Source organism: Pimephales promelas, chromosome 3, assembly GCF_988280905.1.
Source record: "Pimephales promelas chromosome 3, fPimPro1.hap1.1, whole genome shotgun sequence".
NCBI lineage: Eukaryota > Metazoa > Chordata > Actinopteri > Cypriniformes > Leuciscidae > Pimephales > Pimephales promelas.
The window spans coordinates 23499862-23515124 of NC_142771.1; the positions used below are offsets into that span (position 1 = coordinate 23499862).

Genomic DNA, 15263 nt, shown 5'->3' on the forward strand with positions numbered 1-15263 from the left:
TCATTTCTGACTCATGTACTCGTCATGATGCACGATAAGCTTGTATGTGACTGAGAATGTGTGTGACAACCACTAAGGGCAACACACTGAATGATCTGACACTATTAAAAGATGTGCTGCCTGTGGGGTCCAGTGGAGCTGAAATCCTGAGATACGTGAGCAGGCTGACTAATAGGAGTCTGCACACACACAAGATTAGGACACTCATTGACACAATTCAATCTCTAACTCCTTATCCTATCCCATCACAACTAACACAAACTCTTACCCTTAACCTAATTATCCCTAACTTTATCCCTAAAAGTCTTAACCCTCAAAACAGGACTTCAAAGGAGTATCAGAAAGTGAGGAGTCAGCCAAAATGTCCCCGTTTTATCATCAAACCAGTCTTAATACACTTCCGCACGCATACAGTCTCTCACACACACGCACACACAAATATTTATTTAAAGCCCCATATATTAGCACTGGCATGTGGCCTGGGGACAAGCACAGAATGAAATATGAACAGGAATAATAAAATGTATAATAATGTGTATGTGCAAGATGATTAATAAGAACAAGACTCCCAGTAATCTGTATCCTTTTTAATACTGGTAGTATTTGCATTTGATTAGTGACTATATGGCCCTGATCCGATGTAATTTACTCTCACTACTGCACAAATAAACATTGGGCTTATTTGCATACATCCTTTTTCTTTGGTTAGAATGACATCTAAAAACACAACAGAAATACACAAGAAGAGACCGTAAAGGGTCCCACGGATATCACTTTAAATGGTGTTGATTAATACTGCCTTTATGTAACTAAAATAATTAAATGTGAGACAAGTGATATTTAATAACACGATCAAAGCGGATAAAATATAGCATATTATCATACCTATTAACACCTTGCGTGAAATTCGCAGCTGTGAATGACGTACCCGTCTGGCCCCTTTTACACAGGCATCAGATATAACAATTCTCATCAGAAGTATGCCATTGATAAAATGTAAAAATGCACTGGTCTTTGGTGTGAGACATCGTCAAAATTCTCTGTAGGTTCCAACGCATTCTCACCCCAAGGCGTCACCTTTGACCATGCTTCAATATTTGACGTTTTAAGCGCCCTTTAGCGTCACTTACATGACGCGCTACTACGGCGTCATCTAACTGACGCTAAAGGAAAGCGTCAGTTAGAGGACGCGGTTAGGTTTAGGTGTGGGGTGGGGGTAGGGTACACGCGATCCTAGGGCGTCATCTAACTGACGCTAAAGGGCACCTAAAGCGTCAGATATTGAAGCATGTCCAAATGCTTCCCAAGGCGTCAGTTAAGTGACGCCTTGGGGGTGAGAATGGGCTGTAGGTTCATGCATACATCAAGACAATGCAGTTCATTTTCTCTATATATTAGAGGATCTTTGTACCTATTCATATCATAATTGAATGAAAATCTCTGCTTTTTTTAATCTAAAGCCACAATGTGATACACAATAAAACATATGCCCAATTTCACAGACAAGGCTTAAACTAGTCTCAGACTAAAATACATGTTTGAGCTGTTTTAACTAAAAGTAACTTGACTGACGTTTCTTATGTAAATTATGCCAGTGCTGTTGTTTTGTCTCAAGATGCACACCAGCAATGTTTTTTTTTCTAAGGTCCATTTATAAAAGCTAGTCAAATGTCCCAATTGGCCTAACCCTGGCTTAATGTAAGCCCTGTCTGTGAAACCAGGTCATACAATGCTCTCAAGTAAGATCGTAATGAAAGCACTTTAGGGCATTTTCTTCTTCAGATCCCAACTTCCCATACTTAATTCAGCTCTAAACCCGTACCTGCACCAAACTTCAATAAACATGGCTGTGAAACTGGCTTAAACCTGTAGGCATTTATGTAACCCAGAGCGGGAGCTCTGTGTCTTTCTGTTGATCTACACCACCTCCACGTAGTTAGCAGGGTAAAGGCCCTCTTTCCCTCCATCCAACATGCCTCTGCACCAACCCTGATCATCCTCATCCTCGATCTTTAGAAACTCCTCACCTGAACACACACACAAACAGAAAAAGCATCAGAGGTGGTACACGTACATCATATAGACATAAAATATGAATATACAAACACAAAGACACTGACCTGCTTTGAAGGAGAGTTCATCTGTCTCCTGTCCAACATAGTCATAAAGAGCTCTGACTCTCACTCCTCCAATCATTACACTGAGACGAGGAGGGAAAACAGACACAGTCAATAAACTACAGTAAGCCCTGCATTAAAAATGTTGCAGACCACTCCGATCTTATTATACCTCCTACATATCCACCATATCAGCAGACCCTTTTCTAATGCAAATCTTGTGTTTGGATCATTTTAAATTTTTTTTCTCGATAATTAGATAATTATGGAAGCCCATTTCTGCATAAAAAAATGTTTAGTTAAATAAATGGTCAAAATGATGACATTAATTTAAAAAGTCTAAATTATGACAAAAATATAAATAATGGCTAAATGTTATGTCATAATTATAGCATATAAAATCGAAATTATGCGATTGGTCTCAGACTAAATCGCATGTTTGAGCAGTTTTAAATGAAAGCAACTTGCGGTGGAATATCTTAAAATATTTCAGTGCCGTTGTTTCGTCTCAAGATGCACATCAGTAATGTTTTTTTTTTCTAAGGCACGTTTATAAAAGCTAGATAAATGCCCTAATTGAACTATCACCTAATCCTGTCAGTGAAACCAGGCCAAAAAGTTATAAAAACTTGAAATGGACAAAAACATAATTAGGACAAAAAGTTGAAATAAGACACCAAAAGTTTTAATTATGACAAAAAGATGATATTATGAAATTATGAAGACAAATTTAGTCAGTTATTACAATAATATCGACCTTGCGTCAGTTGACTCTCCTTTAGTATTATCAGCAGCTATCGCGTTTCTCAGGAGCTCATCCATCCCCAGCTCCTCTTCTCGTCAGTCAGGATTTGCCATTCTCATTACCCCTGAATCAGACTAAAATTCTCTAATTACGTTGTCATTCAAATTAAGTAATGATATATGCAATACATTCATGTTGGTTCTGTTTACCATAAGGGGGGTTATTGCTGCTCTGTCTTATCTATGCTAGGCTGATGGATGTGCAGGGAGTTCTTGCCCAGAACGGAACCATATACCGCCAATCCTAACTGTATGCTAATTGTCAATCGTATTTGACGATGGTCCTCACAGAAATACTTTATTTCAGAAAAACGTGATCATCTTTTTTCTTTATTTTTGATATTGTATATATCATATATGAAACGTATATAAAAGTACCATATAACTCAAAAAACAGTGAAACACTACTGTAGACAAAAGAAGGATATCAATGGAAGTTAATGAGGATAAGATAACTTTAGGGTCGATTCTTTCCACATCTGACCAAACAAAATGTCACACACTATAACATTTCAGACTATTAACATTCTTGGACAGTTTTAAACAGAATTTCTCCGATACTCTGATACGTTGCTTGAGCACTTGCGTATAATCATAACATGATTTACAAACTTAACTTCTTTTTATTATCATATCGATTCAGTTCATTGAACTGTATTGTCGATAGTAACTGTAGTGAATGTGTTGTAGAAACATTAGGAACAGTTATGTGGTTCACTTACACTAATGTTATCACTTCTATCTCTTTTAAGTCGACTGTGATCATCATTTGCCCCATTTGCCTTCGCAGACTCCACAGATTTCCTCACAATACTGTATATATTTTAGATTTTTGTAAAGACCAAAAATGTTTTGCTTCATTTAAGTATTGTATGTAATAACCACTCAATGTTTGCAACTGTATTTTACTATAAATCACACTGTTCAAACCTCAATTCATGTCCTGTGAAGCTTGTCTGAGCAACAGTAACCAAGGTGGCTGAGCTTGGCAAAGGGTCAATTCACAGCAGCAAAGAATAACAAGGCCAGTTCAAGTCAGGTTTGTAGCGTTTAACAGTAGGACAGCCCTGGGCTGTAAGAGCCCTACAGCAAATATCAATGTAGCAAACTGACCTTCTCTCCATCATTACTGCTTTCTGCTCCACCTCCTTCTTTCCCTTTTTATGCTTCTTGTCTGGAGTCCACTCCTGAAACAGAAAGAGAGTGAAAGCCAGAGTGAGAGAAGGAGTAAATGTGGGTTTTGGCACAACAGAACACAGTCTATTTAAAGATGTGTCTCTGTTAGATACATAATTAAATATCACAGATAACAACAAAAATAAACTCTAACTCTGACATCCTCAGGAATGCATTCATCTCATAACAATACTTTAAAACAAACCCTATAACAGCTTTCTTTTACTCTGGACTTGAGTGATGTGAATGCCACTTATTGCACATTTCTCATTGCTCATTCTCATAGACTTATTATAGTGAATGAGAATCCAGGATATCAGAGACACATGAGTGACATGGGTGACTCTAACAAGACCCTTACCTCTTGGCAGTTATGCACAAGCAATTAACATATTACTTACATGAACTTACATGAACAATGAACAGCTGTATTTTTATTAATTAGCATTAACAAAAATGAATAAATACAGCAACAAATGTATTGCTCATTGTTAGTTAATGTTAGTTAATACATTAACTAATGTTAACAAATGAACCTTATTGTAAAGTGTTACCATGTTTGGAAGTATAAATGTATTTGGAATATACCTGAAATTGAGGCCAGTCAGTGGGCATTCCCGGCCCATGTGTATTCTTCCACCAGCGCAAATCCTCCTGCTCGCTGATGGACATCAGAGTGCTATGGAGCTCATTGTACACGGCTTTTATGCTAACACATAGAGAGAGTGAAAGAGAGAGGTCAATACTGAAATTGAGATTTTGACCAGAATGACCCTTCTCACACACCTGTCATTGTTAGTGACATCCAAGTGTCTGTGGATGGAAAGGAAAGCCTGTTTGAGGAAACTTATCCTCTTCCTCTCCTCCTCTTGTGATTGGTCAAAGATAGACTCCATTTCCTCCATGTAGCGCGGAACATAACGCGTCACTTCCTCGAGAACCTTCTCATAGCGGGCTCGCACCTGCAAACGGGAATTTGCAGTCAATCAGTCAGATTGCTCAGTGCTTATGTGACCCTTCAGATTGACTGTCATCAAAGAACCCTAAAAACAATGTATCAGAGTTTCCGCAAAAATATTCAGCACTACAGTTTAAACATTGACAATAATACAAAAAATGTTTCTTGAGAACCATAGATCAGCTTATAAGAATGATTTCTGAAGGATCATGTGGCACTGAAGACTGGAGTAATGATGCTGAAAATTCTGCATCACAGGGTTATATAAAATATTAATTAAAACATATATATATATATATATATATATATATATATATATATATATATATATATTATATTAACATTAAATTACAACCGTCCCCTTGAATGCCAAACAAAGATTATGTCACAAGACTAACATGACCAGATTTACATGTGTTAAGTTGTCTGTTTTGTTTCCTTTGCGCCTGAGTTGGTTTTCCACCGCCTCTCTTTTCTCTTTTCTGTTAAGTGTTGTATTACTCTTGATCATTAAGTAGTGTGACATACATTGTATAATTTCACAGTATCATAACGCAGTCTGTAAATGTAATTTTTCATTGAAACTCTCCATTATTTTCTCTTTCTGATAGTTTCCCCCACACAACACTCACTTTCTCTGTCTCCTGGTGAGCCAGTTCGGTCTCTTCCTGGATCTTCCTCTGTTTCTCAATGGCAATGTCAGGGTTTCCTTGGGCGTGGGCCCCCCGCTCACGAGCCATGTGTTCCTTGCGACAAGCTTTGTGAAATGCTGTTCTGGCCTTCTCTAACTGTCACAAAAAAACCACACATTTAGTGGTCAGATTCATTCAGTATTGTACAATGTATGCATTAATTTTCAATAATTCAGTTCATTACTTGCAGTTATTCCACAGTTACCATATGTACATTGAGACAGAACAAGTGAAATTGGTTAAAAAATCTCAGCATTGCCTTCTACCTTCTTCAATCTCTTGCCCCAGGGCTTCTGAGCACGTGAGAAACCGGTTTCAAAATCCTGGGACTCCTTGAAACCTCCAAATATCTTCTTATGGAAAGTGTCCTTCTGCCACGTCCGGATGCGATCTCCATCCTCTGACACCAGAGCTCGGCAGATGGAGGAGTGCAGTGAGGAGAGGCGGTCAGCAGAAGAGAGGAAGCACTGCCACGCTTGTAACAGAGAGCCGTAGAGAGGACCTGGGTAAAAAGACAAACATTCATGGAATAAATGAGAGGACCTTTTAAGGTCACAAACAGATACTAGGTCATCAGATACTAAACTAAAGATGTGGGCATCTCATGTTAAATATGGCACTACTCATACTTTTAAGACATGCATTCACTAAAATGTGGGAAATACTTTTTGATTGCAAGTGAAATGTTATATACATTAAAAGTGAGAAAAAATGGGGGTATACGGACATCATAAGAGAATGAATTAGGCTACACAAATCAACACAATATTTCATTTTGTCAATATGCAAAATTAATGGTTCCTTAAAAAAAACTGTCAAATCAGCACATTAGAATGATTTCTGAAGGATGTGACTGAAGACTGGAGTAATGATGCTAAAAAAAAAACAGGAATAAATGACATTTTAAAATATAATAAAATACAAAACAGTTATTTTTAAATTGTAATAATATTTCACAATTTTACTATTTTTGATCCAATAAATGCAGCCGTGGTCAGCACGTGACTTCTTTCAAAAACGAAAAATCTTACCAACACCAAACCTTTGAACGGTATAGTACTGTGTCCAAGTTCTTGAAAACACTGCAGTACTTACTCGCATCCACTAGGGGTTTCCATTTGGTACTCCACTCACTAAGTTGCTGCGCGTACTGTCTCTCGACCCTGGCCCTCTCCTGAAAACACGTCACTATGTCATTACATGCCTGGAAGGCATCTTCGGTCCTCTTCACTGTGCTGTGGTAGTTCCCTGGCTGAGAAAGAACATGGATAGAACTGTAAGGTTAATACAGAGGTAAAAGAAAATGAAAGACTGGCTCTTGGTGCTAAAGGTTTATAGTCTATTTAAAAGGGTCAAGAATGAGGTATTTACTCTAAAAATGTCCCTCTGTCATCTGAGCGATTGGCCTAATTTCTTTTCCAGCAGGGTCACTGGGTTTGTTTCTCTTTTTTTTTTTTTTTTTTTTATTAAAGCACATATTCCCAATGTTATATTATCTACATCATACACATGAGTATAACGCATAACCACAAGGAAATACAGTTAGGACATAATGTGCTCTTTTTGTTTTGGAACATACAGCAATAACAAAACAAAACAAACACACTCACACACAAAAAAAACAATCTGGGTTTGTTTCCTATGGATTGGACAAGTTATTATCAGTATACAGTAAGCTTTGCTTATAAACGGCAGAAGACAACATGTGGTGTGGAAAACCAGAGAACATTTCAAACATTATTTCCCCCCAAAAAATATCTGTGACTAGATGAGGACCAGTGAGACGAGAGAATTCAGGCTATGGTAAGTGGAGCATAGCATGGACAGCACAGTGAAAGGGGTTGATTAACAGCAATAACACGATAAATGAGAAAGAATGAGGGAGGAGAGCGAATATAATGACAATTTCAGAATGGGCGTTTTGTTTGCTGATGTGGAGCGTGTTCTACTATTTTGCTGGCAACCATTAGTGGCTCCCCCACGATTTTATCAATTAATCTCTCTCTCTTCTACAACTTCCTTTTGTGCTGTTCTTAGTCGGTTCTTCCTGTTAGTCTGTTCTTCCTTCCTCCCCCCTCTCTCTCTCTCTCTCTCTCTCTCTCTCTCTCTCTCTCTCTTTCTTAGCTGTGGTTTGCACCACATATTTTCCCCAGTCTTAGAAAAAAGTAAAAACAGCTGAGGAATTTCAACTCCAGCCAAGAGCGGTGCAGAGAAGCACCTGCCAACCAATCAGAGAATTGCAGAAACACAACAAATAACACAATTCCTGTCAAACGGAATGTAACATTCAGCTGGACTCAAAGCTGCAGTATTTAAACGGAGCTGTTTCACTGAACAGACGAGCTTTTTAAAAATCAACCCCATTGAACTCTGGCTAAAACTTTCAGCATTTCATCACTGCAATCCTTAGCCAATGTTGTGGTTAACCAATCACAGCGTCTGTGATGAACACAAAAACCCTACTGCGCTCAGTTCTGGTCAGCCGCCAGCCAATTACAAGGTAGGACATGCAACAAAACCCTTGCAGGCGATATCAGTGTGGTTGTTGTAAACTGACTAAGAATCAGTGGTCGGCTGAGAAAACTGTATCACTGGCCAAGCTCCAGATGGGATGACAGCTCAGCAAAAAGTGCTCAGGCTAAGAGGAGAGCAGAGGAGAATCTTAAACAGCTTAATACAAAGTGATAGTGGGAGGGAGCTATAGAAGGCATGGCATGATAATAACAACAAATCACCACAGAAAACTTTATAAATACTAATCAAATAAAACTTACTTAGATGCTAAATTAAATGCAAATTATATGCAAAATAATAATTTAACCAATGAAAATATATTTTAATTATCATTTTTAGATCATTTATGCCAAAAATGATAGTAAAACCTAAAATTAACTACTTTGTGAGGACCAGCCAACAGTTTCCAAAAGAAAGTATCCAATTAATATATTTATTTAATAATATTGAATAATGTCAAACAAAAATCTGAAACTGCAAAAAGGTTTTTATAAGGATTCTGTGAGGCTTATAGGCTAGAAAATATCATTAGTTCAAAACAAAGACAATAATAGAATGATACAGGAACAACGTGTGTAACTAACAGGTTGCTCCAAGGGGACTGAAATTAGTAAAACACTTTGGATAAACGCAACTGCTAAATAACAGCTTGCTATTTGCTTTAAACAGTCTGAACATGACAGTTAACAGTGCCTGTATATAATTATATATACAGTACCGTCATATTATTACCATTATCAGTGTCACAAGAACCTACTGTATTTAGGAATATTTTAACTGCTGCAATAATTAATAAAGTATTTTACACACACACACACACACACACACACACACACACACACACGAGTATTTATATATATATATATATATACACACACACACACACACACACACACACACACACACACACATTTCCACATGAGTTTTAAAGCATCAGAACATCTTAAAAATAATACAGAATTTCTACAGTAGAAAAATACTGCATTACTGAGAACTATTCTCATTATAGTGAAACAACTACACAAAAATTTAAAAAGGTTATAAAACTATTAAAGGGCAAGCTACTGCATGATTCCCAGCAGTATTGGGGAACAGAAAAGTAAACCAATAAAGGAGCTGAGAGACAAAAGCTGAGCTAATTAAAATGGGTGGAGGCACAATGGATGAAATTTATAGACGAAGATTAAAGTTTAAAAAAACCTTAAACCATGCTGAAATAGACCCAAAGAGGTGAAATCACTTGAATTTCAATCTTAATTCGTCTAATATAGAGTGTTCAGTACCTTTTGTGAACCATTTAACTTAATGTCCGAACAAATCTTGTCATTTGTTGTGAATAAAACTGTTTAGGTGTTAAAACCCAAGAGAAGCTACATCACCTTCATGCATTTCTGGTAACACATACTTAACAAAACAGAAGCGGATGGTATCTTAGAGGTCCATCATCCTGTCTGACTCATTGCTGTCCTCCCTCCCCCTCTCACTTACCATCCAGAAGCTCTGATTGTTGGCATCCTCAGGGCCTGTCTCTGCCGGGAGGGTTGACATGATGAGTCTGAAATAGAGATTCGACATTTGAAAGCATTAAATGTGCACTAATTTTCCTCATTAAAAAAAGTTTACAGAAAAATAAATGGTCACACTTTAGATCATGGTACAATAATCACAATTAACTAACTATTAACTATGACCTTTTTTCTCAATAAACTTCTATTTTCTGCTAGTTTGTAAGGTAGTTGTGACGTTTAGGTATTGGGTAAGAGTAAGGGATGTAGAATATGGTCATGCAGAAAAAGGAATTAATATGTTCTTTATAAGTAGCCTACTAATAAACAGTAAATATCCTAGTAATATACATATAAAACAACTAATAGTGAGAATTGGACCCTAAACTAATGTGTTACCAAATAAATTAAAAGTACCTTTGATTTTTTTTAATCATCTATATTCAAATGAAATTAAGATGACGTCTTGAGATCACATTACCAGCCGAATACTATTTCACCTTGGTAACCACCCTGTTGTTGTACAATTTCAACTGTGCATTAAAGGAGCATTTCATACATTTCAACATTAATCTTTATTGAAAGTGGATATATGTAGTCAAAATGTAAAAGAATTTTTGAATTTGGTGCCCTCTTGACCAAGACAGACGACAGAAAAGACCCTAAGAAAAAATAACCGAAGGCTGCATTTCTATGTAAGATAACAACTCCCACAATGCACCACATTTCACAGCTCCGCAAGCCACACCCACTAATCAGAACAGCACAAACAGAGAAATCACTCTTCCGTCTACAAGGCTAACGTTAGCTGCCACCAGAGTTTGAAATTCATTTCACACAAAATTTCTAGTTGGTTAGCTGTGGCGAGCAGCAGGATCGAGGGCGAGGGACGTAAGAGGACGGCGCGAGGCCGGTGGTGTGAGTGATAATGAAAGTTGAATAATGTTTTTTTTCTGTTGTGTGTGGACATAAGTCATCAATGAGGGGCTACTGGCTTATACTTTCGTTTTGTATATATTCATTTTACTATTAAAATGTTTAAATGTTCGCCGGTTCCCACTTCCTTCACAACAACAAACCCTGTTAACGTTACATTGGCAAACTCATTAGTTAATTATTCTTCGTTTGTATTTATATCTATATGGTGAATTACTGCATGATGGGATGTTCAGTCAGGCGAAACTAGGATGGTTCACATCACAACACAAACGTCCGTGTGCTCGTCTGATTCAGAGATTTCGTCCAGGTGAAATTGCCATCATTGAAATTCTCTGCAGCAGACGGACTCTATCTGTGTTCGTAGTTCAAAGTCAGAGTCAGTCCGGGCTCTGACAGGCAGCCGCCTCCTGTTCCTCCATCAGCCTCAGCTGCTCTTCACTATACTGCGGCTCGTAAAGATAGCCACGAACATCGGATTCGAGAAACAGAATTTAAAAATTATCTTCTTCCATATCATGTTTAGTTTCTTCTGTCACTATCTCCACCGCGCTGTTTAGCTTAGCTTCCAAACAAGATGGCTGATATTGATTCAGTATCTGCAAGTGAAGTCCCACCCACTGATCTGAAATAGGCCTGTAGGGTGAGTGGGTCCTACACCCTTGAATAATAATGAGCTAATGTTGGTAGTCTCTACACTTTTCAATGAAATGTGACTTCCTGCTTATGTATAATAAGCAAAATGTATAATAAGCACAATAAGCAGGAAGTAAAACACTTAAATCCTTATTTCTCCCATCTCAGGGGGAAATAAAACATGATCATTCAAAATATGACTGGGTTTCTAAAGATACAAAGCTTAATGCAAATGGGTGAAGTGTCCCGTCGACAACCAAAACCACGTCTCTCTCTCTCTCTCTCTCTCTCTCTCTCTCTCTCTCTCTCTCTCTCTCTCTCTTATGTGTGAATCTGCATCCACACCACATCCATAAGGTGTCAGTATAAGTCCAAGACGAATGAAGTTCAAACAATACAACAACTGTAACTGATGCACATTTGGAGCAAAATTACTAGTATTTTTATATATTTGTTTGTTGTGAGTTGCAAAATTAACTATGAACAATAGAGATCAATAGTGTTGCTTGCACTCGCAATTCGACAGAAGCACAAAAGGCTGGAATTTATTTCTAGACTGACTTTTATCAGGCATACAATAGTAAGATGTGTTTCAGAGCTGAATGTCGTACTGTGTCTAATATCATGATGGAAGGGCGTTGTGTTTTACAAGCTTTCTTTTATTTGAACTACAGTTTACGAAGTGCGTCGTCGGAAAGTGCATGGCTCCAACAAACAAGTTTAATGGTCTTGAAGTCAAGTACATGAAAAAGGAGAATAGTAATATACTGAGGATCAAAGAGTTTTCTGGATGAAAAATGTTACCAGTTAAAGAGTATAAAAAAAATGAAATGGATAAAAGCAGATGCGAGTGTTGAAGTGGCTTTGAGAGTTGTGGGTTATAGTGAGACAGATAGCGCTCGATATTCTCCACTGCTATCTGCCTTGATCCAGAGCTCTGGGATTTGAAACTTGAGCCATCCCAAAAATAAACAGGGGTGGAAGTTCACCAACACCAACATATACTCAAACACACACACAAAAACACTAGTTCTCTTCTGAAACACATGTTCATGAGCATGCAAACACGGGTACATGTGGCTGGCCGACAAGCCCACACAGGCACATGTTTGAGCTGCCCCAAACACACGCCATTGACAGCCCAACATGCCTGTGGCCATTTGTTTCTGTAAATGCAATAAACCACATTTTGTCACAAGACACGGAGTGAGAACAAGATGACAGAAGGGAAGTGCATGAACAAGATCTTATTTGTCTGTCTTCTTTCTCTCTCTCTCAATCCCTCTCATGGGTCTATGTCCCTCAGTGCATTATCCTAAATGGTCTCTTTCTATCCCCTTTTCCCACTACAGGGGTCATGGGTATAGTAAATGACCCTATATTTGAACTTTAACCTCACTTCCTGTTCCCCCTCTGTTCCTCTCCCTCCAGACAGCCTTGTGCCCTTAGAGAATATGAGCAGGGAGCACAAGCTTAAAGGGATAGTTCACCTAAAAATGAAAATGCTATCATCATGTAAAAGTGGCCCATAGGATTCATAGTTTTCTGAAGCTTTGTGTGAGGAACAGACTGAAATGTAAGTTGTTATTAAGATGGATCTTTGCAATAAGACTGTAACCCTTATTAGGGTTACAGACTTCCCCTGCTTATTAAAGAAACGTCCTCGTTTCTCTCTCAGCTATAATACTGAATTACTCAATTCTCAACAATGAACTAGCATAGCAAATATAAAGGTTACAAGACCATTAATTTTGCTAGAAAAAAATGATCTAAACGGAACGTTCATAAATCAGATTGATACATTCTTCCGTTTTGTGACTTCCGTACATCTGAGAGAAACAGATTGAAGGGTGGGGACTTTGTTTTATCTATCAGTTGTTGATTGGACAGAGACAGATCTGAAGGCAAGCTTGTGTTGATCATGAGAAAGAGGTTTGGTTTGAGGACTGAATCATTGGAGAAGTCCAAAATATATGTCACCAGAGAGAAGTCTGTCAATTCACTGGATGACTCAGTTCTAACATTTGGATGAAAATTTTCCGAGCTCAATAAAGATAAAGTTAAACATATGAATCGTTCACAATAAGATCAATACAATGGTTTTAGAAAGTTGACTGACTGGTCAATTTGCATTTCATGCTGACTTTAAGGGATAGTTCATCCAAAAATGAAAATGCTGTCATTTACTCACCCTCAAGTTGTTCAAAAACTAGATGACTTTCTTTCTTCTGCGGAAGACAAAAAAAGATAGTAGATAGTAGAAGAATATGGGTAACCGAACAAGTTGATTGGCCCTATTAACATCTAGTATTTGTCTTCATACTATGGAAGTCAATTAAAAGCTCACTGGAGGGAAAGAATTTCAGTGAATAAATAAAAAGTTTTTAGTCTGTTTTGAACCCAAAACATATGACTAAGACTTAGAAGAAATATATTGCACAAGCCAATTTTTTTTTACATGATATTTTTTTCTCAAGACATCTGCTTTTGTGTTCCAAAGAAGACAGAAAGTCATACCTGTTTGCAGTTGCATGAGGGTGTGTATGTGATAACAGTTTTTCACTTTTTGCCTGTTTACATTCAGCCTTTTGTGTAAATGTTAACCTAGACTCCAGTGGACATCTCTGTGGGTCACACTGGACCCTAAATGATGAACACATCTGCTTGACTGAATTAAATCATCACTACTTGGAGGATGGGGGATTAGACTGAAGTTTTGAAGTATAAAACCCAAAAAAACGTAATCTAGATTAGCAGATTACAAAGAATAGTGTTTTAGAGAAGATAAAGTGCAATCAAATTGATCTAAATCAAGATCAAAAAAGTTTGAAAGGTTATGTAACTTTTGAGAGAAGGGAATGACCCATTTGTCTGAAAAGTTCCTCATGACGACGTTGCAGTGAATCTCCCTCTTCTCTCCCTCTTATTTTCTCTTTTCTCCCCCTTTCCAAAGCTCTTCAAACCCCGATACCCCTCACCCACCCTGGCTCTCTTTCTCTCTCCTCCCCCTGTCCCCGTTTTGAGTGTCACACATAACTCAACACACACCCACACACTGAAGAAATATATAGCAACTTATGAATACATCAGACAGAAATAGTCTATGAATGCTGCAAAACTCGTCAACGCAATGTGATCTAACTTGTCTCAAACACATCAAGAATAAATGAAGGGCAGAGAAAAACGAGACAACAAACTCACCTCTATCTTTTCCGGGGAAAGTTTCCTTTTAGTTTCTTAGTTTTTTCTGTTTCCAAAGTAACAGATTTTTCCACTTTTAAGACCACATATGGTTATGGTATGTTCTGGATACCCCCTTTCTCTGCTACTCTGTCTTTGACCCGTTGTCAGTGTTTAATGATGTGGCCTACTGTCACTTTCTTTCTCTCCTCTCCTCTCATCTCTCTCTCTAGTTCCCCCTCTTTCCGAAGCAGCTGCAGACTTTTCACTCTGAGGATCATACTACATGACAACACTCCTCCCTCTCTCGCTCTCTCTCTCTCTCATTTAAAAGAGAGAGAGAGAGAGAGAGAGAGAGAGAGAGAGAGAGAGAGAGATACTGTGAGGCTGCTCCTCACAGTATAAAGTAGTAATGAAGGGAGTTCAGACAATTAGTGTGGATGCATAACCCAAGAGAACCATATCTGTTGCACACTTTTTCTTTTTACTTACCACCCCTAATTTGGTAGAACTATTTCATTTTCTATAAATTGTGTCTGTTGTAACAGCCAAATTTATTACGAACATAATGTACATACCTCAGAAATGCCCATGGTCACTTCACTTGTGCTTCCACACAACAGCTGTCTGACATATCCAGTGGAGGGAAATACGGGGGAGTACTGTGGGTTCATCTAATGGGAAACATTAATATCACAGCTTGGACCCCTAATTATTATATAACCTTTATGTATCCAGTTAAAAC

General features: G+C 37.9%; 1 protein-coding gene across 3 annotated transcripts; it reads right to left on the reverse strand.

Moving 5' to 3' along the window:
• Positions 1 to 572: 572 nt before the first annotated feature.
• LOC120489930 (protein kinase C and casein kinase substrate in neurons protein 3) lies at positions 573 to 15168 on the reverse strand. 3 transcript variants are annotated; one of them, XM_039687184.2, is made up of 11 exons: positions 14540 to 14811; positions 13530 to 13566; positions 9750 to 9816; positions 6843 to 6999; positions 6014 to 6249; positions 5688 to 5843; positions 4884 to 5059; positions 4686 to 4806; positions 4035 to 4108; positions 2121 to 2200; positions 573 to 2027 (listed from the first exon to the last, which is right to left on the reverse strand). In XM_039687184.2, exons 3-11 carry the CDS (start codon positions 9807 to 9809, stop codon positions 1918 to 1920), a joined length of 1170 nt encoding a protein of 389 aa, XP_039543118.2. In that variant the 5' UTR covers positions 9810 to 9816; positions 13530 to 13566; positions 14540 to 14811; the 3' UTR covers positions 573 to 1917. The 3 variants fall into 3 exon arrangements, with proteins under 3 accessions (XP_039543118.2, XP_088984654.1, XP_039543117.2); XM_089128528.1 differs by lacking the exons at positions 13530 to 13566; positions 14540 to 14811 and adding an exon at positions 15097 to 15168; XM_039687183.2 differs by lacking the exon at positions 13530 to 13566.
• Between the last annotated feature and the right edge of the window lie 95 nt (positions 15169 to 15263).

Excerpts from the sequence above, each read along its gene's own strand:
- LOC120489930 (XM_089128528.1), bottom strand. The coding sequence starts at position 9,809 with ATGTCAACCCTCCCGGCAGAGACAGGCCCTGAGGATGCCAACAATCAG. Across the intron at positions 7,000-9,749 it reads ACAATCAGAGCTTCTGGATG|CCAGGGAACTACCACAGCAC; the intron begins GTAAGTGAGAGG and ends GTTCTTTCTCAG. Across the intron at positions 2,028-2,120 it reads TGAACTCTCCTTCAAAGCAG|GTGAGGAGTTTCTAAAGATC; the intron begins GTCAGTGTCTTT and ends GTGTGTGTTCAG.